The sequence below is a fragment of the Lepidochelys kempii genome, chromosome 7 (genome assembly GCF_965140285.1).
Source record: "Lepidochelys kempii isolate rLepKem1 chromosome 7, rLepKem1.hap1, whole genome shotgun sequence".
NCBI lineage: Eukaryota > Metazoa > Chordata > Testudines > Cheloniidae > Lepidochelys > Lepidochelys kempii.
The window spans coordinates 25,120,079-25,132,148 of NC_136386.1; the positions used below are offsets into that span (position 1 = coordinate 25,120,079).

At 48.1% G+C, this 12,070-nt stretch overlaps 1 protein-coding gene across 4 annotated transcripts in view; it reads left to right on the top strand.

Moving 5' to 3' along the window:
- Positions 1-8,223: 8,223 nt before the first annotated feature.
- Positions 8,224-12,070, top strand: part of DENND6A (DENN domain containing 6A) — a 49,822-nt gene continuing 45,975 nt past the window's right edge. For 2 of the 4 annotated variants that reach the window (XM_073351477.2, XM_073351478.2), the window contains exon 1: positions 8,226-8,507. In XM_073351477.2, the coding sequence (XP_073207578.2) occupies positions 8,328-8,507 (180 nt within the window). In that variant the 5' untranslated portion in view covers positions 8,226-8,327. Of the gene's footprint in view, positions 8,508-12,070 lie in introns of all 4 variants that reach the window. The other 2 variants (XM_073351479.2, XM_073351476.2) reach the window with 2 other exon arrangements.

Consider the following 12,070-nt stretch of genomic DNA (forward strand, 5'->3'; position numbering starts at 1 on the left):
ACAGTCAGTGAGGCTGGGAGGAACTGGATGAATCAAAAGCCCAAGCAGATGAGGGGGTGATTGACAGTAATGGAAAGGTCAACCCCCCCCCCAAAAAAATAAAGCTAAGGTCTTTGTGCTTGGCAAGAAAAATGATCTTAGGGGAGTGGAGGGTGTAGAAGCCAGGTGACAGTGAATCAAATAAGGAGTTAGGGACAGGGAAGTCAAATCTAAGGTGAAAAACAAGAGGGCATGATTTTGGAAATAAAAGGGTAATGGGTATGTCATAGTAGAAGCAAGATGGATCTACACAAATGAATCTCAAACTTCAAGACCTTGCTTATCACTTCCAAGACTCAAAAGTATTTGGCATACCGCCTTTATAATTGTCATCAACAATTTTTAGTAGATTGTTATTCTTACCCTATACCTCAAATTTACCCATATACCATGTGACTGAGGCCCACATACCACAAGTTGAAAATCAGTTCTCTAGCGAGTTTTTATTATCTAGGCTACTGTGTTAAGGTATGCTGTATGAAAGTAGGAAGAAAATAAAGGAGATCAGGGAGAGGGAGGAAGTGGTAGAAAGTGCAGCAGAATTTAGATTCATTTGAGGAAAGAGATTTAGAGACGAGAAGCAGATATAAGGACATTTTAAAGTTAGCAAGAATAGTAAAAAAGGAGATAAGGGAGCATAGCTGTCCAATTCTCAGCCTGGGCTCTGCCAAAATCTCCCCACTGATATAAAATAAACACGTGTTAAGTATTTGAGAGATTGGGGCCTTATCCATCTCCTCTCTAAATTTAAATCCTATTCTTTTCATCTCTTTCCATATGGAAGTCTCTCCATGCTGCTATTTAATTTCATTGCCAGTCTCTGGACCCCTCTGTTTCTGCTGTGTCCTACTTGACATTGGCTGACCATTGTTCCAGGCATATACTGGTTTATATAATTGCACTATCATATTATTTTCGATATCATTCTTATACCAGGAGTTCTGAACCTTTTCTATACTGCAAGCCAATTTTCCGTATTAGGACCTGTATATCAGCAGCACCCTACCCATTTAGCTAGGATCTAGCTGGTAGCCCCCTCCCATTTTGCAGTTTGAAAAGGCAGGGTGGTCATGACCCCCAGACAAATGCTCACAACTTCCAGTGTGAATACCTCTTCTTTATACAGCCAAATAATTTGTTTTCCTTTTTGATCACCACTGCACAATAATCAGATCTTTCCACTGAGTTGCACATAACACCCAGATCTTTTCCTTGAATGGTTACAGTTAATTTGGAATTCATGGGGGCCACTGCAGCAAAAGATGCTGAGATTTTGAGGCAGTCCTTAGGACCTGAGAAACTCCATGCTATCCTGAGACACTTAGGCCAAATTCCTAGGCAGGTGTGGATATGACTTAACTGCCTCTTCGTTCCATTGGCCTCACATAAACGCCAACTGCCTAGAAAGAGAAATGTGATTGTGCCCTCCTTTCCATTTCCCTCATGCAATATGGTTATACAGTGTGGCCTTATTGCCATTAGCTATGATGACTGTCATCCATAAAATTTTATGGGCTTCCTGACTTTAACTAAGATGGCCACTAAAATGGCCACTTTTGCCCATACCTAATATGGCTGCCAAATGTTACTGCCTTTTATGCCACGTGTGGCAAAGGGTGGTTTGCCTAAATTGAGCATGTGCCAGCCAGTCAGTCATCTTTATTCCTGGCAAGCAATCTACAACTGCACATTCTGATGGGTAAAAATACCCATCCACCTATTTCTACCCTGGACCTAGAGAGGGACACTTTCTGAGAGGTACTGAACACCTCAAAAAATACCCACATGCTGGTTTTCTTTGTGTGGTCTCCCTCATTCTGCTTTTACTGAAAACATTTATTTTTATTCATTTATTTTTCAGTGTTTGTTTTTTAAGTAAAAAGACTGCTATCTGAAGAATACCATAGCACTGGATATTTAAATTAGCTACAACTGTAAAATTATAAATATATATGGGGTGAAAGCAACTTAAACGAATTGCCGGTACTCTGGAGTCCTGAGGAGGGCGCGGGGCCACAACCGGAAGAGGTGTGGCCTCTACCGGAAGAGGCAAGGCCTTTAAATCCCCGGGCCCTTTAAATCACTCCCTGAGCTCCCATCTGCAGAGGTGGTTGGGAGCCCTGGGGTTTGGGGACGATTTAAAGGGCCGGGGCTCGAGCTGCTGCTAGTGCAGCAGAGCCCCAGGCCCTTTAAATTGCCGACGGAGCCCCGGGGGTCCAGCAGCAGGGCCCGGAGCTCTGTCTACCATTACCCTCCAGGGCCCTTTAAATCAGCTCCAGCAGCTATTTAAAGGGCCCGGGGTAGTAGAGGCAGCGGGAGCCCCAAACCCTTTAAGTAGTCCCGGGAGCCCCACTGCCACTCCCCTAGGACTCCGGCAGGCTCCGGGGGCTATTTAAAGGGCCTGGGGCTCCCACTGCCTCTACTGCCCGGGCCCTTTAAATTGTCTCCAGAGCCCTGGGGTAGCGGCAGCGAGACTACAGCGGTGATTTAAAGGGCCCAGGGCGGTAGCAGCAGCAGGAGCCCTGGGCCCTTTAAATCGCCACCCGAGCCCTGCCGCTGCTACCCCAGGGCTCCGGCAGTGCTGGGAGCCACAGGCCCTTTAAATTGCTACCTGGGGAAGCCGGTCTGCCCTGGTACGGCTCACCGGCTCTTGCCGGCAGGGGTGGCAGGTTTGTAGAAATTTTGGTGGTGCCCAGAACCTGCCCCTGCCCAAGCTCTGCCCCCCCCAAAGTCCTTCCCCCCCACCTGCCCAAGTCTCTGGGAGGGAGTTTGGGTGGGGGGAGAGGAGGTCTGGAATGCAGGCCCTGGGTTGGGGCAGGGGATTGGGGTGCAGAAGGGGTGCAGGCTCTGGGAGGGAGTTTGGGGATGGGAGGGGGTGCAGAGGGAGGAGGTGCAGGTTCTGGGAGGGGGGGTTGGGGATGGGAGGGGGTGCAGGGGTGAGGCTGGGGATGGGTTTGGGGTGTGGCTTGGAATGAGGGGTGTGGGAGGGGGCTCAGGGCTGAGGCAGAGGGTGCGGGGGGGATGAGGGCTCTGGCTGGGGCTGGAGATGAGGGGTTTGGGGTGTTGGAGAGGCTCAGGGCTAGGGCAGAGGGTTGGGGTGTGGGGGGATGAGGGCTCTGGCTGGGGGTATGGGCTCTGGGGTGGGGCAGGGCTGGGGATGAGTTTGGGGTGCAGGGAGGCTGCCCCACGCCTGGAGCCAGAAAGGAGGACTCCCCCCAGCCCTCTTCCCCCCGGCAGCAATGAGCTCTGGGAGAGGGAATCCCCTCTCCCCTTCAGCAGCACACTCACCCCCCACCACTGTCACTGCGTGTGCTCCTAGGGCCCCTCTCAGGTCCAGGAATCTCCCTCACCTCCCCTGTGGTGGGTGCCGTGAGCAGGGGGGCTGCCATCACATGTGCACCTCATCCACTGCTGCTGCCCCTCACTGTAGCCTCACGGGGGGTGGGGGATGGGGATGCCCCTTGCCCAGCATGGGGCAGGAGCGGTGACTGCGGGCAGGGAGGGCTACTGTACTGGTGGAGGGTCCCACTGGAAAATGAAAGGATCTGAGGGGGAAGGGCACGGGAAGGGCAGCCTGCCCTGCCACTTTTGAATAGGGGGCACTAGAACCCTGCGGCGGCAGTTGATGCAGGGAGGCAGCATGGTGCTGCAGGGGAGAGACAGGGACACTCTGCTCTGGACCCAGGGAGACGGAGTGGGGGGGGGGGAGAGCAGGTGGGACCAGGTGGGTAACCCAGCCCTGAACATTAGTGGAGCCACGAGCCCATATAATTCACCTATGCTGCTTGCCGGTATGCCGTACAGGAGCGTACCGGCTTACTTTCACCTCTGAATATATACATTGAACTTAAATATGATAATTAATGGAATTTCTCCACTACATGTGCATTCTCCATTCCATTCTGCCATCTTCCTTTACAACGAACTTTATTTCTTCATCTTGATTGACTCAAATGCCTACAATCACCACTGATTTTTCTCTTCCTTTGATTCCTTCCTCAAACTCTCTTTCCTTTCTAAGTAAGATCTTTCTAAAAAATTCAAAGAAAAAATGCTATTTGGCAGGAATTCTCTGCTTACACCCTTCTCTACTTTTCATCATCAGAACTTTCTCACTGTGATGGGACACATCCACATCCCAGTGATAGGCTAGCAAGTATTCCTGTACTCAGGTAGTGCCAATTACGTGCACCTGCAGAACATGTGCCACTTGGAAAAGGCAGAGGTGACATTCTCCCTCTCCTCCTTCAACAACAAGGACATTGCCCAGAAGGAGAGGCTGCTCTGGAGCTCAAGTACTAAAGGGAGCCCAGCCTGAAGCAGTGGCTAGCCTTTCCTCTCTCCATTCCTCTTTACCCCTCCCCCTCACTTTGAGGTACAGACTAACACTACAAGCCTGATACAGTGAGGGACCCAGGAGGGCTGCTCCCAGCCAATAACCTGTGTGAGAACCCAGGGAGTGCCGCCAGTGACTAGAAGTAATTGGATTCAGAAACGATGCTGGGAGTGAGCTGAACTCCTGCTGGGAACAGAGAGATTGTCCAGGAGTGGGGGCGCTCATAAGAGACCCAGGGGCAAGAGACAAAGAGATTTTGGCAGAGCCCAGGCTGAGAATTGGACAGCTATACTCCCTTATCTCCTTTTTCACTACACTTGCTAACTTTAAAATGTCCTTATATCTGCTTCTCGTCTCTCAATCTCTTTCCTCAAATGAATCTAAATTCTGCTGCACTTTCTACCACTTCCTCCCTCTCCCTGATCTCCTTTATTTTCTTCCTACTTTCATACAGCATACCTTAACACAGTAGCCTAGATAATAAAAACTCGCTAGAGAACTGATTTTCAACTTGTGGTATGTGGGCCTCAGTCACATGGTATATGGGTAAATTTGAGGTATAGGGTAAGAATAACAATCTACTAAAAATTGTTGATGACAATTATAAAGGCGGTATGCCAAATACTTTTGAGTCTTGGAAGTGATAAGCAAGGTCTTGAAGTTTGAGATTCATTTGTGTAGATCCATCTTGCTTCTACTATGACATACCCATTACCCTTTTATTTCCAAAATCATGCCCTTTTGTTTTTCACCTTAGATTTGACTTCCCTGTCCCTAACTCCTTATTTGATTCACTAGAGGGTTGGACAGAGATGTGTGCAATCGAAAATATTTAATATGTGTGGAAAGTATACTATCTTTATTGTAAAAAGTCTCCTTTTTGCTGCTATGATGCAGTGATTGGAAATGTAATAAATCTTTTCTTAGGTAGCAGAAGTGCTTTCACAAATTTAATTAATCAAGGGGAAACAGCATTGTGACATTTTGGTCACCCACTCTGTCATTTGTTGAAATGGTCCTGTTGCAATACTTAGTAGAGTAGCTAGTATTATTTGAATGCATGGTAATTCAAGCCTCCAGAGTGTCCATGGGTGCAAATGATGTAGCAGCAGAGCATATCAGTTCTGAATTGTGCAATGATCCAGTCTGAATCCCTGAAGAGCTTTTTGTCTGAGAGCTGTATAACACAGATGTATGGCCTACAAATATGTTCTGTAGTAGGCTGTCACTTTCTTTGCTGATGCATTGGAAACATATAATGAAAGAGCACGTCCCCAGAATGCTAATCTTTGGTTGATTGCAGTGACAGAGAAGTATTCACTAATGGGTTATTTTCTGTTTTAATGGTTGGTGTTGACAGATAAAGGGCCAGATTGTACTTGGCCTTTGTGCGGATAAGTATGTGTTGGGGAAGGCAAGAAGCCTGTCACAAATGCAGTACATCGAAGGACTGGTCTATACTTAAAAGTTTCACTAGCACAGTTATTGGTTAGGAGTGTAATTTTTACCAACATAATTATGCCAGTAAAAGCCCTAGTGTCTGTGGATGCAATTATACCAGTATAAAAATGCCTTATACTGGTATGACTTATTCCATTTCCTGAAACTCAACAAGTTTAACTGGTATAACTGCATCTACACTAGGGGACTTTTCCCACTTTAAGTATATTGGCATAGTTAAAGCAGCAAAATTTAGGTCCTTAGGGCATGTCTGCATACCTTTGTTGTATCAATTTAACAATATCAGTTTAGAAATTATAACTATATCTGTTTACTGAAACAATCTATACTAATATAAACACCTTTATACTGATATAACTGCATCCACACTGCGGATTGCATTATGTTTAATTGGTTTCCACACAGTAATTTAAAACCAGCATGACTGGTCTGAAAATCCTCTTAGCAATGACTGAAGAAGAAGTTGCTGCTGCAACAGTCTCTAATCAGTGTTTGGCATTACTCTGCTGAGAAGTGGACTTTCACACCTTCACGCCTCACTGAAGCTGAGGCTTAAGGGCACATGGCCTGCCAGCACAGGGTGAGAGAGTATCTGCTATCTGAGAAATAACCAGTGTAAGTTTGAAGTCTAAAGTTGTATAGATCTGAGGAAGTCCCGTCCCATCTGCTGTACAAGACAACTAAGCAAAATGATAAAAGCAGGGCATCTATTATGTGTGAAATGTCTGTAATGATATGTACAAGTGTAATTAGAGGAAACTATTGTATTTAGAAAAAATAATGTTACTTATTCAAAAAAGAAAGTACCGTTTAAAATATTAATATGTTCGTTGCTTTTTTTCATTCCTTTAAAGACCCACTGTCAACTTGTTAAGGCCCCACACTTTCCTTTCCTTAATGGAAAGTAAAACCCACTTACTGCACCTGGAAAAGGACTTTTTAATAAAAAGAAAAGGAGTACTTGTGGCACCTTAGAGACTAACCAATTTATTTGAGCATAAGCTTTCGTGAGCTACAGCTCACTTCATCGGATGCATACTGTGGAAACTGCAGAAGACATTATATACACAGAGACCATGAAACAATACCTCCTCCCACCCCACTCTCCTGCTGGTAATAGCTTATCTAAAGTGATCACTCTCCTTACAATGTGTATGATAATCAAGTTGGGCCATTTCCAGCACAAATCCAGGTTTTCTCACCCTCCGCCCCGCCCCTCCGCCCCACAAACTCACTCTCCTGCTGGTAATAGCCCATCCAAAGTGACCACTCTCTTTACAATGTGTATGATAATCAAGGTGGGCCATTTCCAGCACAAATCCAGGTTTTTTGACTAACATGGCTGTTACTCTGAGACTTTTTAATAATAACCCCGCTCACAAATCTTTGTTACCCTGGAATTATGGTTGAAAAAAACTATCACTTCAGGGAAGAAACATAAAACCCTGAGAAAACATTGTTTCTCAGAAAACAAATATTAGCCTGAAAATACAAAGGACCCTCTAGTGGCTTGGGTGGCATTGATATGACCCAATAAATACATCCTAAAGCAAAAAACAGCTAGTATGGGGGTGCTGAGAACATCACAGAGCTCAAAATATATGCAGAAATGACTTTTAATGACTTCCCCATTTCACAGATAGGGAATGGAGCACAGAGTAATCTAATGACTTGTACAGAGGAGGGCAAGAGCCAGGAATAGGACCCAGATCTTTTAAATCTCAGTCTAATGTCTTAACCAGGAACAACAGTATGTCTCAAATAATCAAGCCTTTGCCACTGCAGGGCTCTCAAGCGTTGCTTCACCTCAGTTCCTTCTGTTCTCTACTTGTGACACACTAGTTGAATCCCCCTGAGGGCAGTAACACTTCCGTCTAATTCTGGTTGTTTGGGCTTGGTGCACAGGTGAGGGGTGGTGTCTAGTGTCCTGATGAACAGGGACCTGGCAGTCCCTTCTTGCCTTAAACTCTGTGACAAGCGACATAGCATGAGCCGTGTCAGCCAACAAGCAAGAGGGCACAGCGTGGGCTGTGGCAACCAGCAAGACAGAGGAACTGGCCCCGTGACAATTGTGAGGCCAGGGGTCAGGTACCATGAAAGGGCCAAAGGTGGGATCACGACTGTTAAAGAGGGACGGGGTCAGGCAGGTCTCCCCACCTCTGTAGGGCGACAGTGGTCGAAGTTCAGGGCCTGCCCTGAAGCTCCAGCCCCAGTGGCTGGACGGACCCTCTCGCCTCGTACAACGGGAAGAGCTGCGGCAACTCTCCCGCTGCGGCGGGCGGCTTCTTTCGCTTTCGCCTCCTCGCTGGCTTGGGGACGCTTTAGACTCTCCCGCTCCCCCCCGAAGTAGTTTGGACGCTCCCATCCCCGAACAAGACGAAGCGCGCAGCGTGTCACGTGATTCTCTTTCTACCCTGCCGCCCTCTCCCCGTTGGTTTGCGGGCTGGAGCCGGCTCGGCTGCTCCTGCCGCGGCCGAGCCGCGCTAGTGCCATGGCCGTGCGGGAGCAGAGCCAGAGCGGCGCCCTCAGCGCGGCCTCGCGGAGCCCCTGTGAGGCGGAGGAGGCTGCGCTGGGCCGGTGCCTGTCGCTGCTGCCCTGGGACCGTTTCTCGGCCTGGCTGCACTGCGTGTGCGTGGTGGGTTTCGACTTGGAGCTGGGCCAGGCCGTGGAGGTGAGCGACACGGGCGGGAAGAGGCCCTGACCGTCAGTCGCGGGGGGAAGGGGGCGGTATCCCACCCTGGCTCCTTTGCCGCCGGGAGACTCTGCCGCGCTGCGCCCAAGCTCGCCCGACCCTTAGCATTGAGGAGGGGAATGGTCCGAGCCGGGGGGCCGCCATCCGCCCGAGACTGACTCTCTTCCTCTCTCCCTCGCTCTGCACGAAGGCGCCGCACCTGCCCGGCTCCGTCCGGCGTGACCCTGCAGGTCGGCGGCACTGGCGGGGGGCGTTTGGGCCCGTGCTCTGAGGTGTTTTTAGCTTGGGCTTTTGACAGCACTTTGTGTAGAGTCAGTTTCACTATCGCGTTCCCGGAGTGAGGCACTTCCCCTATTGTTTGTGTTACACAGCAACAGAGAAAATTTAAAAAAAAAATAAATAAAGGGAGAGAGATTTGATTGCACGAAATCAGAAGACTTGACTCAGAGGTAAGGGCAGTATCTTGAACTACTTCCGACACATGGTCTTAAAACAACTAGATTTTAAATTGACTGGGTTCCTCTACATTTGAAAATAAAAAGCAGGCAAACACCAAGAAAAGTAATTGAATTAATTAACTTCAAATAATTGTTTAGCCTACTCCCATCACCTCTCAGTGCATTTTTCTGAACTGTTGTCATCTTGATCCAAAATGAGTGTGTTTTTCACATTTCTCTAATAGTATCATTTTCATAGTATCCAGGTGTTAAATAAAGGTTTAAAAGTTGTATTGTAGCAGTCTGAGTGTAGATCATCTTCTCAATCTTCTCCAGATCACTAGTAAGTATATATTCTTAAGTTTCTGAAACCCAGACATTGCAGCTCTTAACAAAGTTGAAACAGACTTAATGGCGTTTCTTTGTTATATCCAAGAGAAAAGTAAATAGAATAGTGATAAGTAAATTAGAGTTAAAAATTTGATTCGGTTAATGTTATAATGTATTACTAACAACAAAGAAATTAATTTGTTTGCAACACATGACTTAAGTAAACACTGCCCTTTTACAGGTTTCAGAGTAGCAGCCATGTTAGTCTGTATTCGCAAAAAGAAAAGGAGTACTAGTGGCACCTTAGAGACTGACCAATTTATTTGAGCATAGGCTTTCGTGAGCTACACGAAAGCTTATGCTCAAATAAATTGGTTAGTCTCTAAGGGTATGTCTACACTACGAAATTAGGTCGAATTTATAGAAGTCGGTTTTTTTGAAATCGGTTTTATATATTCGAGTGTGTGTGTCCCCACAGAAAATGCTCTAAAGTGCATTAACTCGGCGGAGCGCTTCCACAGTACCGAGGCAAGCATCGACTTCTGGAGCGTTGCACTGTGGGTAGCTATCCCACAGTTCCCGCAGTCTCCGCTGCCCATTGGAATTCTGGGTTGATATCCCAATGCCTGATGCGGCAAAAAACATTGTCGCAGGTGGTTCTGGGTACATGTCGTCAGGACCCCGTTCCCACCCTCCCTCCCCCCGTGAAAGCAAGGGCAGACAATCATTTCGCGCCTTTTTTGTCTGCTGCCAGCCAAAGATGTAAAGGATCGATGGAGTGGGTCAGAACAAGACATAGACCAGATTTGTTTTGGACTCATTTTCCTCCTCCCCTGTCTAGATCACACTGCAGTCAGTCACAGAGAAGGCGCAACGAGGTTAATCTAGCCATGTATCAATCAGAGGCCAGGCTAACCTCCTTGTTCCAATAAGAACGATAACTTTGGTGCACCATTTCTTATTGGAACCCTCCGTGCAGTCCTGCCTGAAATACTCCTTGATGTACAGGCACACCCTTTGTTGATTTTAGCTCCCTGAAGCCAACCCTGTAAGCCATGTCGTCAGTCGCCCCTCCCTCCGTCAGAGCAACGGCAGACAATCGTTCCGCGCCTTCTTTCTGTGCGGACGCCATACCAAGGCAAGCATGGAGGCCGCTGAGCTCATTTTGGCAATTAAGAGCACATTAAACACCACACGCATTATCCAGCAATATATGCAGCACCAGAACATGGCAATGCGATACCGGGCGAGGAGGCGACGTCAGCGCGGTCCCGTGAGTGATCAGGACATGGACACAGATTTCTCTGAAAGCATGGGCCCTGCCAATGCATGCATCATGGTGCTAATGGGGCAGGTTCATGCTGTGGAACGCCGATTCTGGGCTCGGGAAACAAGCACAGACTGGTGGGACCGCATAGTGTTGCAGGTCTGGGACGATTCCCAGTGGCTGCGAAACTTTCGCATGCGTAAGGGCACTTTCATGGAACTTTGTGACTTGCTTTCCCCTGCCCTGAAGCGCATGAATACCAGGATGAGAGCAGCCCTCACAGTTGAGAAGCGAGTGGCGATAGCCCTGTGGAAGCTTGCAACGCCAGACAGCTACCGGTCAGTTGGGAATCAATTTGGAGTGGGCAAATCTACTGTGGGGGCTGCTGTGATGCAAGTAGCTCACGCAATCAAAGATCTGCTGATATCAAGGGTAGTGACCCTGGGAAATGTGCAGGTCATAGTGGATGGCTTTGCTGCAATGGGATTCCCTAACTGTGGTGGGGCTATAGACGGAACCCATATCCCTATCTTGGCACCAGAGCACCAAGCCGGCGAGTACATAAACCGCAAGGGGTACTTTTCGATAGTGCTGCAAGCTCTGGTGGATCACAAGGGACGTTTCACCAACATCAACGTGGGATGGCCGGGAAAGGTGCATGACGCTCGCATCTTCAGGAACTCTGGTCTGTTTCAAAAGCTGCAGGAAGGGACTTTCTTCCCAGACCAGAAAATAACTGTTGGGGATGTTGAAATGCCTATATGTATCCTTGGGGACCCAGCCTACCCCTTAATGCCATGGCTCATGAAGCCGTACACAGGGAGCCTGGACAGTGGTCAGGAGCTGTTCAACTACAAGCTGAGCAAGTGCAGAATGGTGGTAGAATGTGCATTTGGACGTTTAAAGGCGCGCTGGCGCAGTTTACTGACTCGCTTAGACCTCAGCGAAACCAATATTCCCACTGTTATTACTGCTTGCTGTGTGCTCCACAATATCTGTGAGAGTAAGGGGGAGACGTTTATGGCGGGGTGGGAGATTGAGGCAAATCGCCTGGCTGCTGGTTACGCGCAGCCAGACACCAGGGCGGTTAGAAGAGCTCAGGAGGGCGCGGCACGCATCAGAGAAGCTTTGAAAACCAGTTTCATGACTGGCCAGGCTACAGTGTGAAAGTTCTGTTTGTTTCTCCCTGATGAAACCCCCCGCCCCTTGGTTCACTCTACTTCCCTGTAAGCTAACCACCCTCCCCTCCTCCCTTTAATCACCGCTTGCAGAGGCAATAAAGTCATTGCTGCTTCACAGTCATGCATTCGTTATTCATTCATCACACAAATAGGGGGATGACTACCAAGGTATCCCAGGAGGGGTGGTGGAGGAGGGAAGGAAAATGCCACACAGCACATTAAGCACAGCACTTTAAAAGTTTACAACTTTAAAATTTATTGAATGACAGCCTTCTTTTTTTTGGGCAATCCTCTGTTGTGGAGTCGCTGGTTGGCCGGAGGCCCCCC